General features: G+C 47.8%; 2 protein-coding genes across 2 annotated transcripts in view; one reads left to right on the plus strand and one right to left on the minus strand.

The window, feature by feature from the left end:
* The first annotated feature begins 6 nt into the window (after positions 1-6).
* PIGC (phosphatidylinositol glycan anchor biosynthesis, class C) lies at positions 7-473 on the plus strand. Its single transcript, XM_009892819.1, has one exon. The coding sequence runs from the start codon at positions 16-18 to the stop codon at positions 367-369; it is 354 nt and encodes a 117-aa protein (XP_009891121.1). The 5' UTR covers positions 7-15; the 3' UTR covers positions 370-473.
* Positions 474-11,404: 10,931 nt separating this feature from the next.
* The window catches only part of DNM3 (dynamin 3), a 178,191-nt gene continuing 176,710 nt past the window's right edge, over positions 11,405-12,885 (minus strand). Inside the window, 1 exon segment of the mRNA XM_009892901.1 lies at positions 11,405-11,474. Coding sequence (XP_009891203.1) covers positions 11,405-11,474 — 70 coding nt within the window.

Here is a 12,885-nt window from a genome sequence, read left to right on the forward strand (position 1 = left end):
ACGCTGTCCCTCAACATGGCCATCTTTGCTTCGGTGTGCCTGGCCTCCCGCCTGCCTCGCTCCCTCCACGCCTTCGTCATGGTCACCTTTGCCATGCAGATCTTCGCCCTCTGGCCCATGCTGCAGAAGAAGCTGAAGGCCCAGACACCCCGATGCTACGTGGGGGTGACAGTGCTCTTTGCGCTGGCAGCGCTGGCGGGGCTGGCCACCGTTTCCAGCGTGGGCGCCGTGCTCTTTGCCTCGCTGCTGCTCGCCATCTCCTGCCTCTGCCCTTACTGCCTCATCCGCCTTCAGCTGCTCAAGGACAACATCCACGGGCCCTGGGATGAAGCTGAAATCAAGGAGGACCTCTCCAGGTTCCTCATGTAGGCCTGGCCCAGGAGGAGAGGGGACCTCCAGCTGTGAGCAGCACAAAGGTCCTGGCTGGGGAACAGCCCTTGGGGGGAGGACACCAGCCCAATAAAGCCTCTTGCGCAACAATGAAAACCACGTTTGTGTTACTGTCGGCGTCTGTTTCCAGACCCGACCTGCTTGGTTTTGGCAAAGGAACGAGCTGAACCCCGCAGAGTGGCCAGCCCATGCAGCAGCTCGGGGCGCAGGCGAGTGGGGCAGCACGTGGTCAGGCCACGCAGACCCATACCTGCGTTTGGGGGTGGTTGCAGACCCGGTGTGCGTCCCCTGAGCAGAAACATCACATGGGAATGCAGATCTGGCTCAGATGTGCCTCACAGCGTGCCCATGGAGGTCCTCAGTCCCACGGACCTCGATATGTGTGATGGGGACTGACAGCACCTCCCCGGGAGGGCTGGAGGGGGCTGGGTGAGGGTCGCTGCCGGCAGGGTGGCAGCGCACAGGGCAGTGGTGCTGCCGGAGCTGCAGGACTGAGCACGAGAGCACCTGGGATGGGTACAGTGCTGAGCCCAGCTCACCTGCTCCCCGCTGGTCACTGATGCCAGAATAGCCTCGCGATGCAGCCAGGCACCATGTTACCCTAAATCCTTTAGGAGAGGGGGTGGTGAGGAGGCAAGACGCCTGCCTTCCCTCTCTGACCCCCTCCCAGAGGTCGATCTGGCCCAAGCCAGAGGGATGGAGCTCAGCACAGACCCTCACAGGGACACCCATGGGCTGGGGAGATGCCAGCCTGCTGTGACAGCGGCGTCGGGGACACAGTGAGGTCCTGTCTGGCACCGTCTGTCTGGCACCACACACACAGCACAGAGGGCACTCCCAGCAAACCAGTTCTGCTGGAGGCCAGGCCAGGGCAGGCCAAGCACTTCCCATTTCCCTGCTCCCATCTGGGACCGTCCCTGCTCCCGCTGCCCCGGGGAGAAGAGCCCACCAGAGCCGGCATGGTGGGAGGAAAGGGTCACATGCGCCTGCCCCAGCCCCACCTCGCAGGGATGTGTTTGGCATTACCCAGGTTTTTGTGAAACTTCGTTCTCTTTTGGAAACCCAGCGCTGCAGAAGCGCTGAACTCTTTGCTTCGATTGACCTCATCCCGTTGAGCACCGGCGTCTCACCCCAGCGAGCGGGCACTTGCTGGGTGCTCCTTGGGCTTTCTCGGAAATAAGCAACCCCCGATCGAGTCCCCAACACCTCCGGTGCTTTGTTCCGGCTCTTGCCAAGTGTTAAATGTTGCTGTTGTCGTCGTGGTGACAACTACATCTCATTTTGGTTTTAATTAAAGAAAATCTGTGGAGGTTTAGAGCATGTGCTCTGGTCTCGCAGGGAGCGCAGAGTAGCTAGATGCTCACAGCGAGGGTGACATATTTTAGTTCTTCAGAAAGAAGGCTGCTTTTTGACAAGGAGGTTTCCCAGAAAGCTGCTCAGCAACCAGGATGCCCTATCTTGCACTGGGCTAATGCCATTGTAACGCTGCCATCCAAAGCTGCTTCACAGAGTCCATCTGTAGGGTGAGGCTTGAGTGTTAATCAAATGTAAATCAAATCTAGCCTGCCTGGCGCTAAGGTCAATCATGGTAGAGGCTCCAAGAAAGCAGAGTTTCTGCTGCACCAATTCCCCCAAAGAGAAATATTTCCCCCAAAAAATACTCTTTCCAAATTCAGACTCTCCAAACCAGCTCAGGGCTAGGAAAAGTGCAAATATCAGTTACCCAGGTGGAAATGGGTACAGACACCCAATGTCACCTCTGCCGCAGCTGGAACTCAGCGGATCACCTATGCAGATCCCTGGGCTTTGACTGATTCAGCAGGAGACATCCACCCAGCTGCAGGCAGGATGCAGGACGTGTCCCATCCAGCCCTCCGCAGGCCCTTTCATCCCTGCCCATGGCCCCAGGCCTCTCTGCTCCACCCAGCTCCTTCCCTTCACCTCCTCCATAGCCCCAGTCCTTGCCCAGAGATCCCCCAGGGAAAGCCCTTCCATTAGCGTGCCCGCACAGATGCCCCGCTCTCCCTAACCTGGGAGATGAAAACACAGAGCCCCGTGCATGGCGTGGATGCACAAAGCAACTTTGAAGACGGGAAAAACGCAAGAGAGAAGCAGGGAGAGGAGAGGAGGAGATGCAAAAGCCAGGCAGAGTTTCCCTGGGACTCCTCTGACCTTCTCCTGAGGACACATGCTGTGCAATGCTGCTGAAGTTATTTAAGATGCCGAATAAACTCCATTATGAATATGTCTTTATGCCCGAGGTCAAAATGTGCCCTACAGAAAAAAACTTTCCCATAACTCTATACCCAGTTCGGCGTTAACACTGGATGAGCATTTGCTACCTGAGCATACCGGTCTGCAGCGTCTCTGATGGAGCACACACTGAGACCAAAGAAATAGGTCCTTCTCAGTTTGTATGCAACCAGATCATCACCAACCAACTCTAAAGAGTTAAATGTTATTTTGCATTACAAGGAAGTGCAGTTTCTTTCTCTTAAGTTTCCAAGTCCACTGAGATCAAGTAGTTCAGTGGGACATTTTCTTTTGATTTGAAGCTAGCCAAATGCGAGTAATTGTAAACTGGCCGGGGATAAGCCTCGCTCCTGGGGGAGCTGCTGGCACGTGCCGTCTGGAATCTCCATCTACAGCCGCTGCTGCAGGGAAAGGCAAGCATCAGCCACCCACACCATGCTGTCAGGGGCCCCCGTCCCTCCCCACACGGGAGACTGGGATCTGGGAAGCCTGGAAAGAGGCAAGCTTTAGTCTTTGAAGGTAGGATCTTTTTATCTCTTCAATTCCCATCATAATCACCAAGCTTTTCTCTGCACATCAGACAGCTTTGTGACGTGAGAGACAACAGCAACAACGCGTATGATCAGGAAACAAAACCAGGATTTTGGTCTTAACTCATCCATTGAAAAGCGGCCCAGGATGCATAATGCGCCCTTATCCTTCTCCACCAAGCCACAGAAGGTATACCATGGCAGGCTGGAAATAGCACAGACAAGGTTAAACAGCTTCTTCAAAAATTTATACCGGGAGATGATGCCAAAGAGCCTGCCAAGGTTTTCCAGCACACCGATACCTTTATCTTTCTACTCAAGAGATTTTAGGAATAGCAACCAGAAAACCATGAAGTTCAGAGTCCTATTTCCAACAATATTTTTTATCAAATACTTCAGAAGGAGGTAGATATTTCTGTGAAAGGTTCGACACCACAAAATGTTCCAAGGAAGAATTTTGTGCCTTACAGCCTAATGCGTGGAGGTCAGCCAGTAGCTAGGAGGACAGCAGCAGCTCCCGGTTGGGGTGCTATAGGTAAGGCCATACAACCAAAATGTCAGCCACCTTTTATTTGATGTTGGTTCATCTGTTGGTACCATGCCGTATCCCAGAGGCAACACAGTGAGAGCTTCCCCCAGCGTGGAAGAGATTTTTGAACAACCTGGAAAAAAAAAGCAGCTTGTGAAATTCAGCCTCTTCCTATTCCCTCTTACCTGAGAGGTGACGCGTGGCCTGAACCTCTTTAAGAGACTCTGGGTACAAACACCGTCGCTTCTGTAGTGGTCCTGAAAATATACAATTCCTGAACTCTGCTGTGTTTTTTTAGCCTCAGTACCTGACAGTGGTGAGTTCACAGATGAAAGATACGGCCAGTGTGAGCTCCCCTCCTTTTTCCCAGGGTGCTGGGAAGCACCTTGCTTATGACCATACCCTTTCCAGCCCAAACAATTCCTAGTTTAGCACATGCTGTTCAAAGGCCTAACAGGAATGATTATTTATCTCCCTTTCCTAAGAATTGCTGTATTTGGGGTGGGGTTTTTTTCCCCTTTTTGCTGATGCCATTGCTGTTTCTTCTGTTGTAGTCCACCAAAAGACAACGTCTCAGTGAGAAGAAAGAAAAATCTGGGTAAGTCTACAGCTCTATGGGCTTGCACCCCCTTATAATTTCAGTAAACTCAGTACCTGGTATTTGTCAGCACACCCAGGTGGAAAAAATTCAGCAGCTCCCTGGATATATGAGAGGTCAGCAAGGACCTAAATCAGCTGGAACAGGAGGAACCACCCAAATTCAGCAAAGCTGTGTCAGACCTGGCTTGAAACCAAGCACAGGCTGTGTGTTGTCAGGCCCCTTCTAAAAACAATACCGACCTCGTCCACTCTCCTGCCCCCACCCCCTGAGCAGCACCACTGCAGCTCCCTCTCACCGTGAACTTCCTACTACAAAGAAATGTCTGGTTTGTGCTCCTGAAACAACAGGCTGGAGTCCTGGAGTTCATATCTGTGCAGGGCCTTCTGATTTATCTGCAATGGTTTGAGACATCCCTTCTTTGTTTTCATGCAAGGAAAAAAGTCAGTAAGACCCATCAGCTTTCCCTTTTTTTAGGCTTACTCTTCATATTCTTCTCTGGCACCCCAAACAAGGACATCTAAATGTTAAATCACAGATTTTATCTTTCACGCAGGGACAGACACATTTGGAATCCCAGAGGTAGCTACTTACAGCTATTTGAGCTCAGATGCTCGAATGAGTTCGGCTCGCAAGGAATTCAGAGGTTTAGCTTGAAAAAAAATGGTCAGAGCAGCTGTGATTTATTTATAATTGCGCAGATTCAACAGTCCATTGCAATTGAGAGACCATTGCAATTTTTCACCTTTGACTTTTCCCTCAGCCGGGTGCTGCCGCTGGTGCATTAAGACATGTTTTAGGACTCTCTTGTTGTTAAGAGAAGCTGGTTATTCTTCCTGCTAATGCTAAGCCAAAGCCATGAACATGGAGCAATCCTGGTGGTTAGTGAATTCAGAAGCAGTGGTGGAATCCCAGCAGAACATCCCTCTCTCCACCACCTCGGAGGGTGGGAATCTTCACAGAGCCCAGGCAATTTCTTCCATGGGATATGAATGGCTCAATTTGAGAAGGACCGGGTAGACCCTTCAATAGAAAACCAGCACACATTCATTTTGTAATCAGAATTTTTATTTTCTTTATATCCAGGCTTATCATTGACATCTGAAAATAAAATCTTTCATTTACAAATAGGATAGTGCAAATTAAAGGTAATTGTGGACCAAAAAAAAAAAAAAAGACAGATTACATGTAACAAAAAAGAAACGTGTGTGTTAGGATGATCTTCCTGGAACAGCTGGTGGGGGTCGCCTAGGAAAAAGACAAAAAATAACCCAAAATTCACTGGGGGTGGGAGGGGCAGAGAAGAGATTTAAAACAAAAGGTCAATAAAATGACTCGTATACAAAATTATCTTAATAAAATGGGTTAAGAGAAAAAGGCACAGAACATGCACATTAAGGAAAAGAGCAAGAGCGAGATTAGGATCAGCTGGCTATCAGCACAGCCTCTGCTTTCATCCTCACCACCTCCCATCTGACTTGTTGGCGCCAGAGAACTAGGACAATCACATCACGAGTGTGGAGGTCGCTGGTCACAGGCTCTCTAATTTTCTTGCAGCAAACAATATCCTCTGGACGAGCTCTTCCCCAGCCAACCTTACAGTCTGCACCACTGTCTGCTTCAAACACTGTTCTTGGAGTAGACCTTTTTAAAGTGAGATTCTGTTGCAATCGGGAATGATCAAATAAGATGGATCGATGGGCTGGATTCGGTTATCTGGAGGGGACATTGCTGGGGAAGGTTAAAAACGTGGGTGACAGCAGTGAAATGAATCTACTGCCAACCCTAGCAGCCCAGATCCTTGGCATCTGATGGATGGCCCAGTGCAGTGGTTCAAGAGCGGCTGTTACCCAGCACAGGGCACTGATGTGTCACCAACCAACGTGCCAGGAACCAAACTCATACAGGGGTACGTAACGTACTGCAGCCAGACGGGATATGTGTGACACTGCTGTTCACTGAGGGAGACTGCACAGACTGCCTCAGGCAAAGCCATTAAAGATGATTAAAAAAAAAAAAAAAAGTCATAAAACGTTACAGCAAGCAAGTGAATACAATGGGGATGTTGCTGCTTTGCTCATCCCACCTTTTCCTCCCCCCACTTCCCAAAACCTAAGGACCAACGCAGTGACTGTTGCACTCAGTGAGAAACGTCCTCTCCCACGGGCAGCTGTTGTGCTTGTTGTGCCATACAGACCATCTCCTCCAAGCACCGATTCCAGTTACTTGGCTCATACTGACCTGAAGGGGGAATTGAGTAATCAAGACATCTGCACATTCGTACACGACCACTGTAGGGAGAAATCCCTTCCAGACATAAAGCATACACATGCACAGTTTTACTCCTGCTCCTGCTCTGGAGGACTCCGTCTGGCTTTCTGCTCAGCTCTGAATCTCCCCCAAAACAACTCCTTCCCCAGCAACAGAATGAATACCAGGTATGACTTGAAAAACATTCATCCATTCCCCAGCAAAACATCTCTGCAGCACTCCAAGCCCCTAACAGGGCAGCAGGCTGAATGCTTCCCATGGGTTACTTCTCCCCCCTCGTCCCTTTTAATGACATCTCCAGTGATCTCGATGCAACACACATCTCCGATAAATCCTTGTTGCAGTCCCAACAGAGGTGGAGTGCGGCATGCTGAGATGGTGGCGCAAGAGACAGAAGACCACTCACGTGCATCCAGAAAGTAATAATAAAAGCCCATCAAGAGTTACAGTTTATTTCAGGTTCAGAAATGCAGCATAACATTTTTACAGCAGGTGTATGTGATGCTCAGCAACGACCATGGTTTTGGGAATCGACTTGCTGTGCTCAAAGGTCAACATGAGGAACCATTTACAGATTATGAAACCAAAGGCAGATGCGTTGGCTCATATGAAGTAGGGCATTAACATACAGAGCAAAATTCAGAAAGAAATAAAGCGTTTGCTTCTTACAAAAAGAAGTCATCATTTACACCATCCTGGAAAAGTAAAGAGACAGGCAGTAAAGCAAATGGCCGGCAAGACGGGACAAATCATATATCAAGCAAGAATGGAGGACTGTCTGGACGGGAGGAGCCATCGGTATCAGCTCGCCTGCAGACAAAGCAAGAGGAAAGACAGGCAGAGTAACATTCATTTACACAAGGGAGCTGTTCTGCTAGAGCCCAGGGAGGAGGTTCAACGCCACAACAGGAGGAACTGTGCCATAAGCACACCAAGAGGTTGGATGCCTCCCCGGTGTCACAGGGGCAAAACAGGTCTGCTTTGAATTCAGGAGGTTTGGACTATTTTAAGACAGAACGACAGAACTAGCCAGTAATCTCAATATGCCGTATACACGTTGTATAGTGTAGCTGTCTGCAATAGAGAGTATAATAGTTTCTATGTTATGCTTTAACACGAAATGCCATAACCTATAACGTTATCTCCTTTAATGTAATAAATAATCTACTTTTATGAGGCTTACTCAGAAAGTGCAACAAGATCAGCAATAAAATAAACATACATTAACTATGTACATAAGCCTTTTCACGGAACATACAATCTTTTTAATCCTAACACAAGATCCCTTGAGATTAAAGGCCAAGAACTATTTACGGCACACGCAAGCTCTTCAGCTGTTGGTCAGCCATGAGGAGGTGAGGAGGAACATGTTCTCTAGGCAGAGACCCAGGCTTAGCCTAAATGCAGTACTAGATGAGCACCCTCCTGAAACTTAGCTACGTACATCACCCAGCTAATTATACACCTCACGTAAGATCAGGAACTCTGCTGTTGCTTAACGGGAGTCTCCACTACTCCCTGGCCATCTTCTGAGCTTTGCCAGAGGGAACTGAAGAAAGGGTGAGCAACCTGTGCTTTTCAGCTACGGGATTTCAGGCTTAGCTCACCCTGTGGAAGGGCATCTGCAGAGGGGACAGCAGCCAGTCGGAGGTAGCCAATCCCTCTGGCAGACCCACGGGGTGCTCGTTCTGCTGTCCTTCAGGCATGGAGTGAGTTACTGCCAAGGCTGCTCCTCTGAGAACGAGGGACGGGAGAGACGGGACTCACCAGCATCAGGAGCGAGCAGGACAAACCAACCCGCTGCAGGCACGGTACAGCAGGAGGAAATGGGCCGAGGTTGGGAGGACAGTACTTACTCAATTGGACATGGCAATTTCTTGAGAAGCACTTAGCATTTTTCCTAGAAATAACAAATTCTATGTAGTTTATTCTGAAAAGCGTGTATGTGAGAAGTTAGAGGTAAAATCATCAAACTCTGGATCTGTGCTCAAGGTTAATTATTAAGCTGCACACCTAAAAGTGTTACATTTCGGGTGCAGGGCCAGAATCAGATGTGATCTCAATGAGGATGTAGAGGAAGGGAGGGCTGTGCAGCTGTGTCCCACAGCCTCAACATTAAGCGCAGAACCAGACGGTGGTGACAGTGGGGCCACAGGTACCTCACTGCCTCCTCCTCTTTCAGGTAAAGCTATCCTTGAGAGCTTCATTTACAATTCAAGATTACTGCTGAGAAAATACAATTTCTTGAAAGGCAGAGTTAAGGACGGTGTTGAATTGTGCTACCTACTTCCTTATGCTTGACAGAAGCAGTCATTAAAGTAAATTAAGGAGTCTCAAGTACAGAGGATTTAAAAGCATGTTTTTAGGCCAGGATCTGCGTCATCTAATCGAGGCTCCTAACTTACCAGCGTTACCACCCTTGTCTTCCATGCAGCCACACCGGTCTGAATCACCTTCTGGAGGTGCTGCCTCTTTCCACAGAACAAAAAGGAACCTTGGACAACTAAATCGAGTCTTTAGGGTACGGTGGGCTAAACCCAGACCATGGCCTTACAGTATCACTGAATGAATCTCAAAATTTGGGGTTAATGCAACTTTCTGTGGCTGAAGTGGAAGAGGTGAAGAGCTTGGCTTTCTGTCAGCAGGCAGCAGCCAGGGAGTAACAAAGAGCTCTGATAAACTATATACAGGTTTGCTGGTTAGGCAACAGTATGGACTACTATAGCTATTTATAAAAATACATCTAATAGATGGATTGAATGTTACAGCAGAGAATGGAAAACTGTGTAGAAAACAAGAAAAATCATCATAATATGTTGTTGGTTTGGGGTTTTTTTTGTAGCAAAAATCAAAATTACTGTAATGGGTTTGCAACCTTTTTTTTCTTGAAAGCTGATCCTGTCCACTTGGTATTGGAGATCTGGGCCTGTTCTCCAAACAAACACCAGCCACTTAAGCAGTCTTCTGAGATCACCAAGATGCCGGTGCTCTGACAAACTCCATCTTCACTGTGCTTCAGATGTTGACCTATAGACTCCCCAGGTGTGTGTCACAAGTATGAGGTTGACAGGAAATTAAAGTTAAGCTAACATACAAATCATTGCGCTTTCCCAAGCTCGTCTCTCTTATGCAAGCTGAAACACAATTTGCTTCGGTAGTGAGCACAACTGTTAGTTAATCAGCAGTCTGGGAATACTTAATAGGCAAAATCCCCATTGGTTGTGGCTCTTTGATTGGATTCTTCCTAACCATGGGACTACAAGCATATTGAAGCCCTACATGCAAGCTGAATAAATAAATTTATTAGACTAATTATATTGGGGGCCTTTGAAACCACCAATTGCTTTGCCTAGGGATCTGTAACCATAATTGTAATAACAGCAATTAATATTTTCTGAAGAAACAAGGCCAAATAAATCTCTAGTTTAATTCTGTTAGCTCAGTAAATTTTAAACTATAAGGGTGACACTGACCCTAAGTGCTTAAAGTGAAGTAATGCATTTAAGACAAAAGGTTTTTATAATTCATTAATATATACAACATGCAAAACAATAGGCAGAGAGGACCTCTGCAAGTGAACATCTGCTAAAATAATTCATTGCCAGGATGCACAGCTGAGCACTGCTCAGCACCCAGCTGGAAAAGCGACCTTCATCTGAGGTGAGCGGGACTCCAAGAGATGCAAAGAGAAAATTGTTATATAGTGGGCATAGTAGAACTTTATCAACTGGTGTGAATAAATATCTCAAATCAAACCTAGACCCTTGGAAAGCTCAGATGCAAATTTAGGCCCCAGCTCTGTGAATTGGCTCATGCAATGGACAGAGGCGTGGTAGCCCATTTACAGCTGTGCATATATCTATATCTATAACTGTATCTGTATCTCCTTCTGTTTCACAAAATGACCAAAAGCAACCCTCAGTTCTCCATATCCCGGTGTGCAGTACATTTATACATATTACATGCACTCACGTACCCACAGGGCTTCCCATGAGTTCAGTGGGAGTATGAACGTGAGCAAGCACTAGCAGAGGACAAAGGGAGCTGGCACACGCCGCTCTGTCACGCAATGGCTCTTCAAACCACCCTTTCACATCCTTGCTGCGGGGAGAGACAGCAGCTCCACACTGAGCCTTGCAAGCTGCAGCGCTGCAGCCTGGTCCTTACCAACCACTCACTCAACCCTGCCCATCAGCCACCAATGTGGAAATAAAGTAAATCACACATTGTCCTATACACACCCTTCTTGTTTAACAACATTCCTTAAAAACTAGACTTTGGATAAGGAGAAATTATAGGAGAAGCAGCCATCCAGCAAGCTTCTTGCAAGAGAGTCATGGAAGTGTGAGGCCTTCAGAAGAGCTTGGTAAGAAACCACATTGTTTTTCTCTGCCCAGTTTAGCCATTCAAAAAGAAAATGGGCATAACTGTGTAATTCCAAATGACGGAAAACCTGAAAGGTACAAAAGCAAGATTCCTTTCGGATAAGAGGAAAAAAAGAAACAGATCGAATCAACATGTGCACAAAACACACACAAAGTCAAGCCCTCCTTTGACTGTACAAGACTGTGAGCACAGTTGCCTGGGTGAACACGTGTGTCAGTAAGTTAGCGAACATCAGCTATTGCAAAAGGAAAAGTCAAGGCAGCACAGACCTTTCCAAAACATTTAAGACCTCAGAAACAATGCGGAATGGACAGAGTATATCAGTAAAATTGGTTACTTGCCTATAGATGTCCATACATGCAACTATACATTGGTTATTGCAACAGTTATCAAGCAATTTGTTTCCACATATTTGGTTAACAATGAATGACATGCCAGAAACTTCTTTTAGTCTAACAGGGATGAATCTAACGGACGAATTACAGTGGGCCGAGTAGGTGAAGGGGGTGGTCTTCGACTAGAGAGAAAGAGAGAAGAAACAGTAAGCACAAACACTGAGAAAGAACCCAGCACCTCTTGCTGTCACTATATGAACATGCACATGCACCTCAACACAACAATCTTATTTCTGTGTGCAATGAAGCACGGACAGCCCTAAGCATCCACAAGAGGGAAGAAAGCGATGGGTTTGCTACATGCATACCATGCCTTAACTCTCCGGTATCGGACAGCTCTTCTCCCTGGTCCGCAGCCTGAGTATTCTCAACGCACACTTCTGTTTTCTCGGGGGTCAGTCCCAGCCTGGACAGCCACAGAGCGCACTTGCAGGTACATTTCAGAGTGGCCAGCTGGGTTTGGGAAGACAGCCTGCAGTGACTTCAGCTGCCATTTGTAGAAGCAGAAAACCTGCAGCTTCTTGCACAGTTGGGCCAATTGGAGCCACACCAATGTGCTTGAATTTGAGGCACAAATTTCAAGCTTTATATCAAATGGCCAGTTATGAAAATGCTAGCCATGGCTATGGCTTCTGGATTCATTCATTTACCACTAATGTGTTCCTCTGTCAACTTCAGTATCTGCTAAGGGACTCCCAGATTTTTTGGGAGGGCTTATGGGTCTTTATTCCCCTGTTTCAAACGGCTGATTCAGCACAGGCTCCTGTGTATTGCATTTCAATTCTGACTGCATCATCATCTGATAAGAGACCACAGTGCAAGAGTAGATGGCAGCAGTTCCATCCCTGAGCATGTTCCACCTGCAGCCCAGGCTGAGCAGAGGTAGTCCAGGCTGCGACCTTCCCCTCCCTCCCTTCATCCAAGGATGACGTACCAACTCTGCTGGAGCTGTAGACAGATTCTCTCTGGTGGTTACGTAACTGCCTTTTACGTTTTTGTGTGTATTTAGGGTACAGGGTTCATATCAGTGCTGCGTGGAGATAACTCCATCAGCTTAGTTACAAAGGGTATTTTCTTAATGCATTCCACTTGGGCTAAACCACCCCACCGCTGAGCAAAGCTTGGGCAGAATCTGAGATGACAATACCTGTTTGGCCACCAGCGTTCTGCCTGGCACTGCTTCGTGCTGTATAAATATACCTAAGAGACTGTTCCTCACAGCCAGACTGCTCCCTTAGCTACCTACCCAGCACCCTCCAGCAGGGCTGTGTTGCTGCAGTTATTCCAATCCATCTTTTACACAGTGTTTTTGCTCCCTATTTTCTTTAATGGGAAGTACCATCTCTCTCTTTATTCCTTAACCCAGCCCAGATCCCCATGAGAGCGTATAGCTGCCCTAACAGAAGCATGAACCACAGGGTCTGAAGAAGGTGGGGAGCTGAGGACTCTTCAGCTCCCATCCAGCTTCAGCAGACTTCATTTATGGCCAAGACAAATCATACAGCCCTCTCTAACACTGTCCTCCACCTCTGA

This window comes from Charadrius vociferus, unplaced genomic scaffold (genome assembly GCF_000708025.1).
Source record: "Charadrius vociferus isolate BGI_N301 unplaced genomic scaffold, ASM70802v2 scaffold39, whole genome shotgun sequence".
Lineage (NCBI taxonomy): Eukaryota > Metazoa > Chordata > Aves > Charadriiformes > Charadriidae > Charadrius > Charadrius vociferus.

Bases quoted from the DNA above. Each gene is read 5' to 3' on its own strand.
- PIGC (XM_009892819.1), top strand. From the start codon at position 16: ATGGCCATCTTTGCTTCGGTGTGCCTGGCCTCCCGCCTGCCTCGCTCC.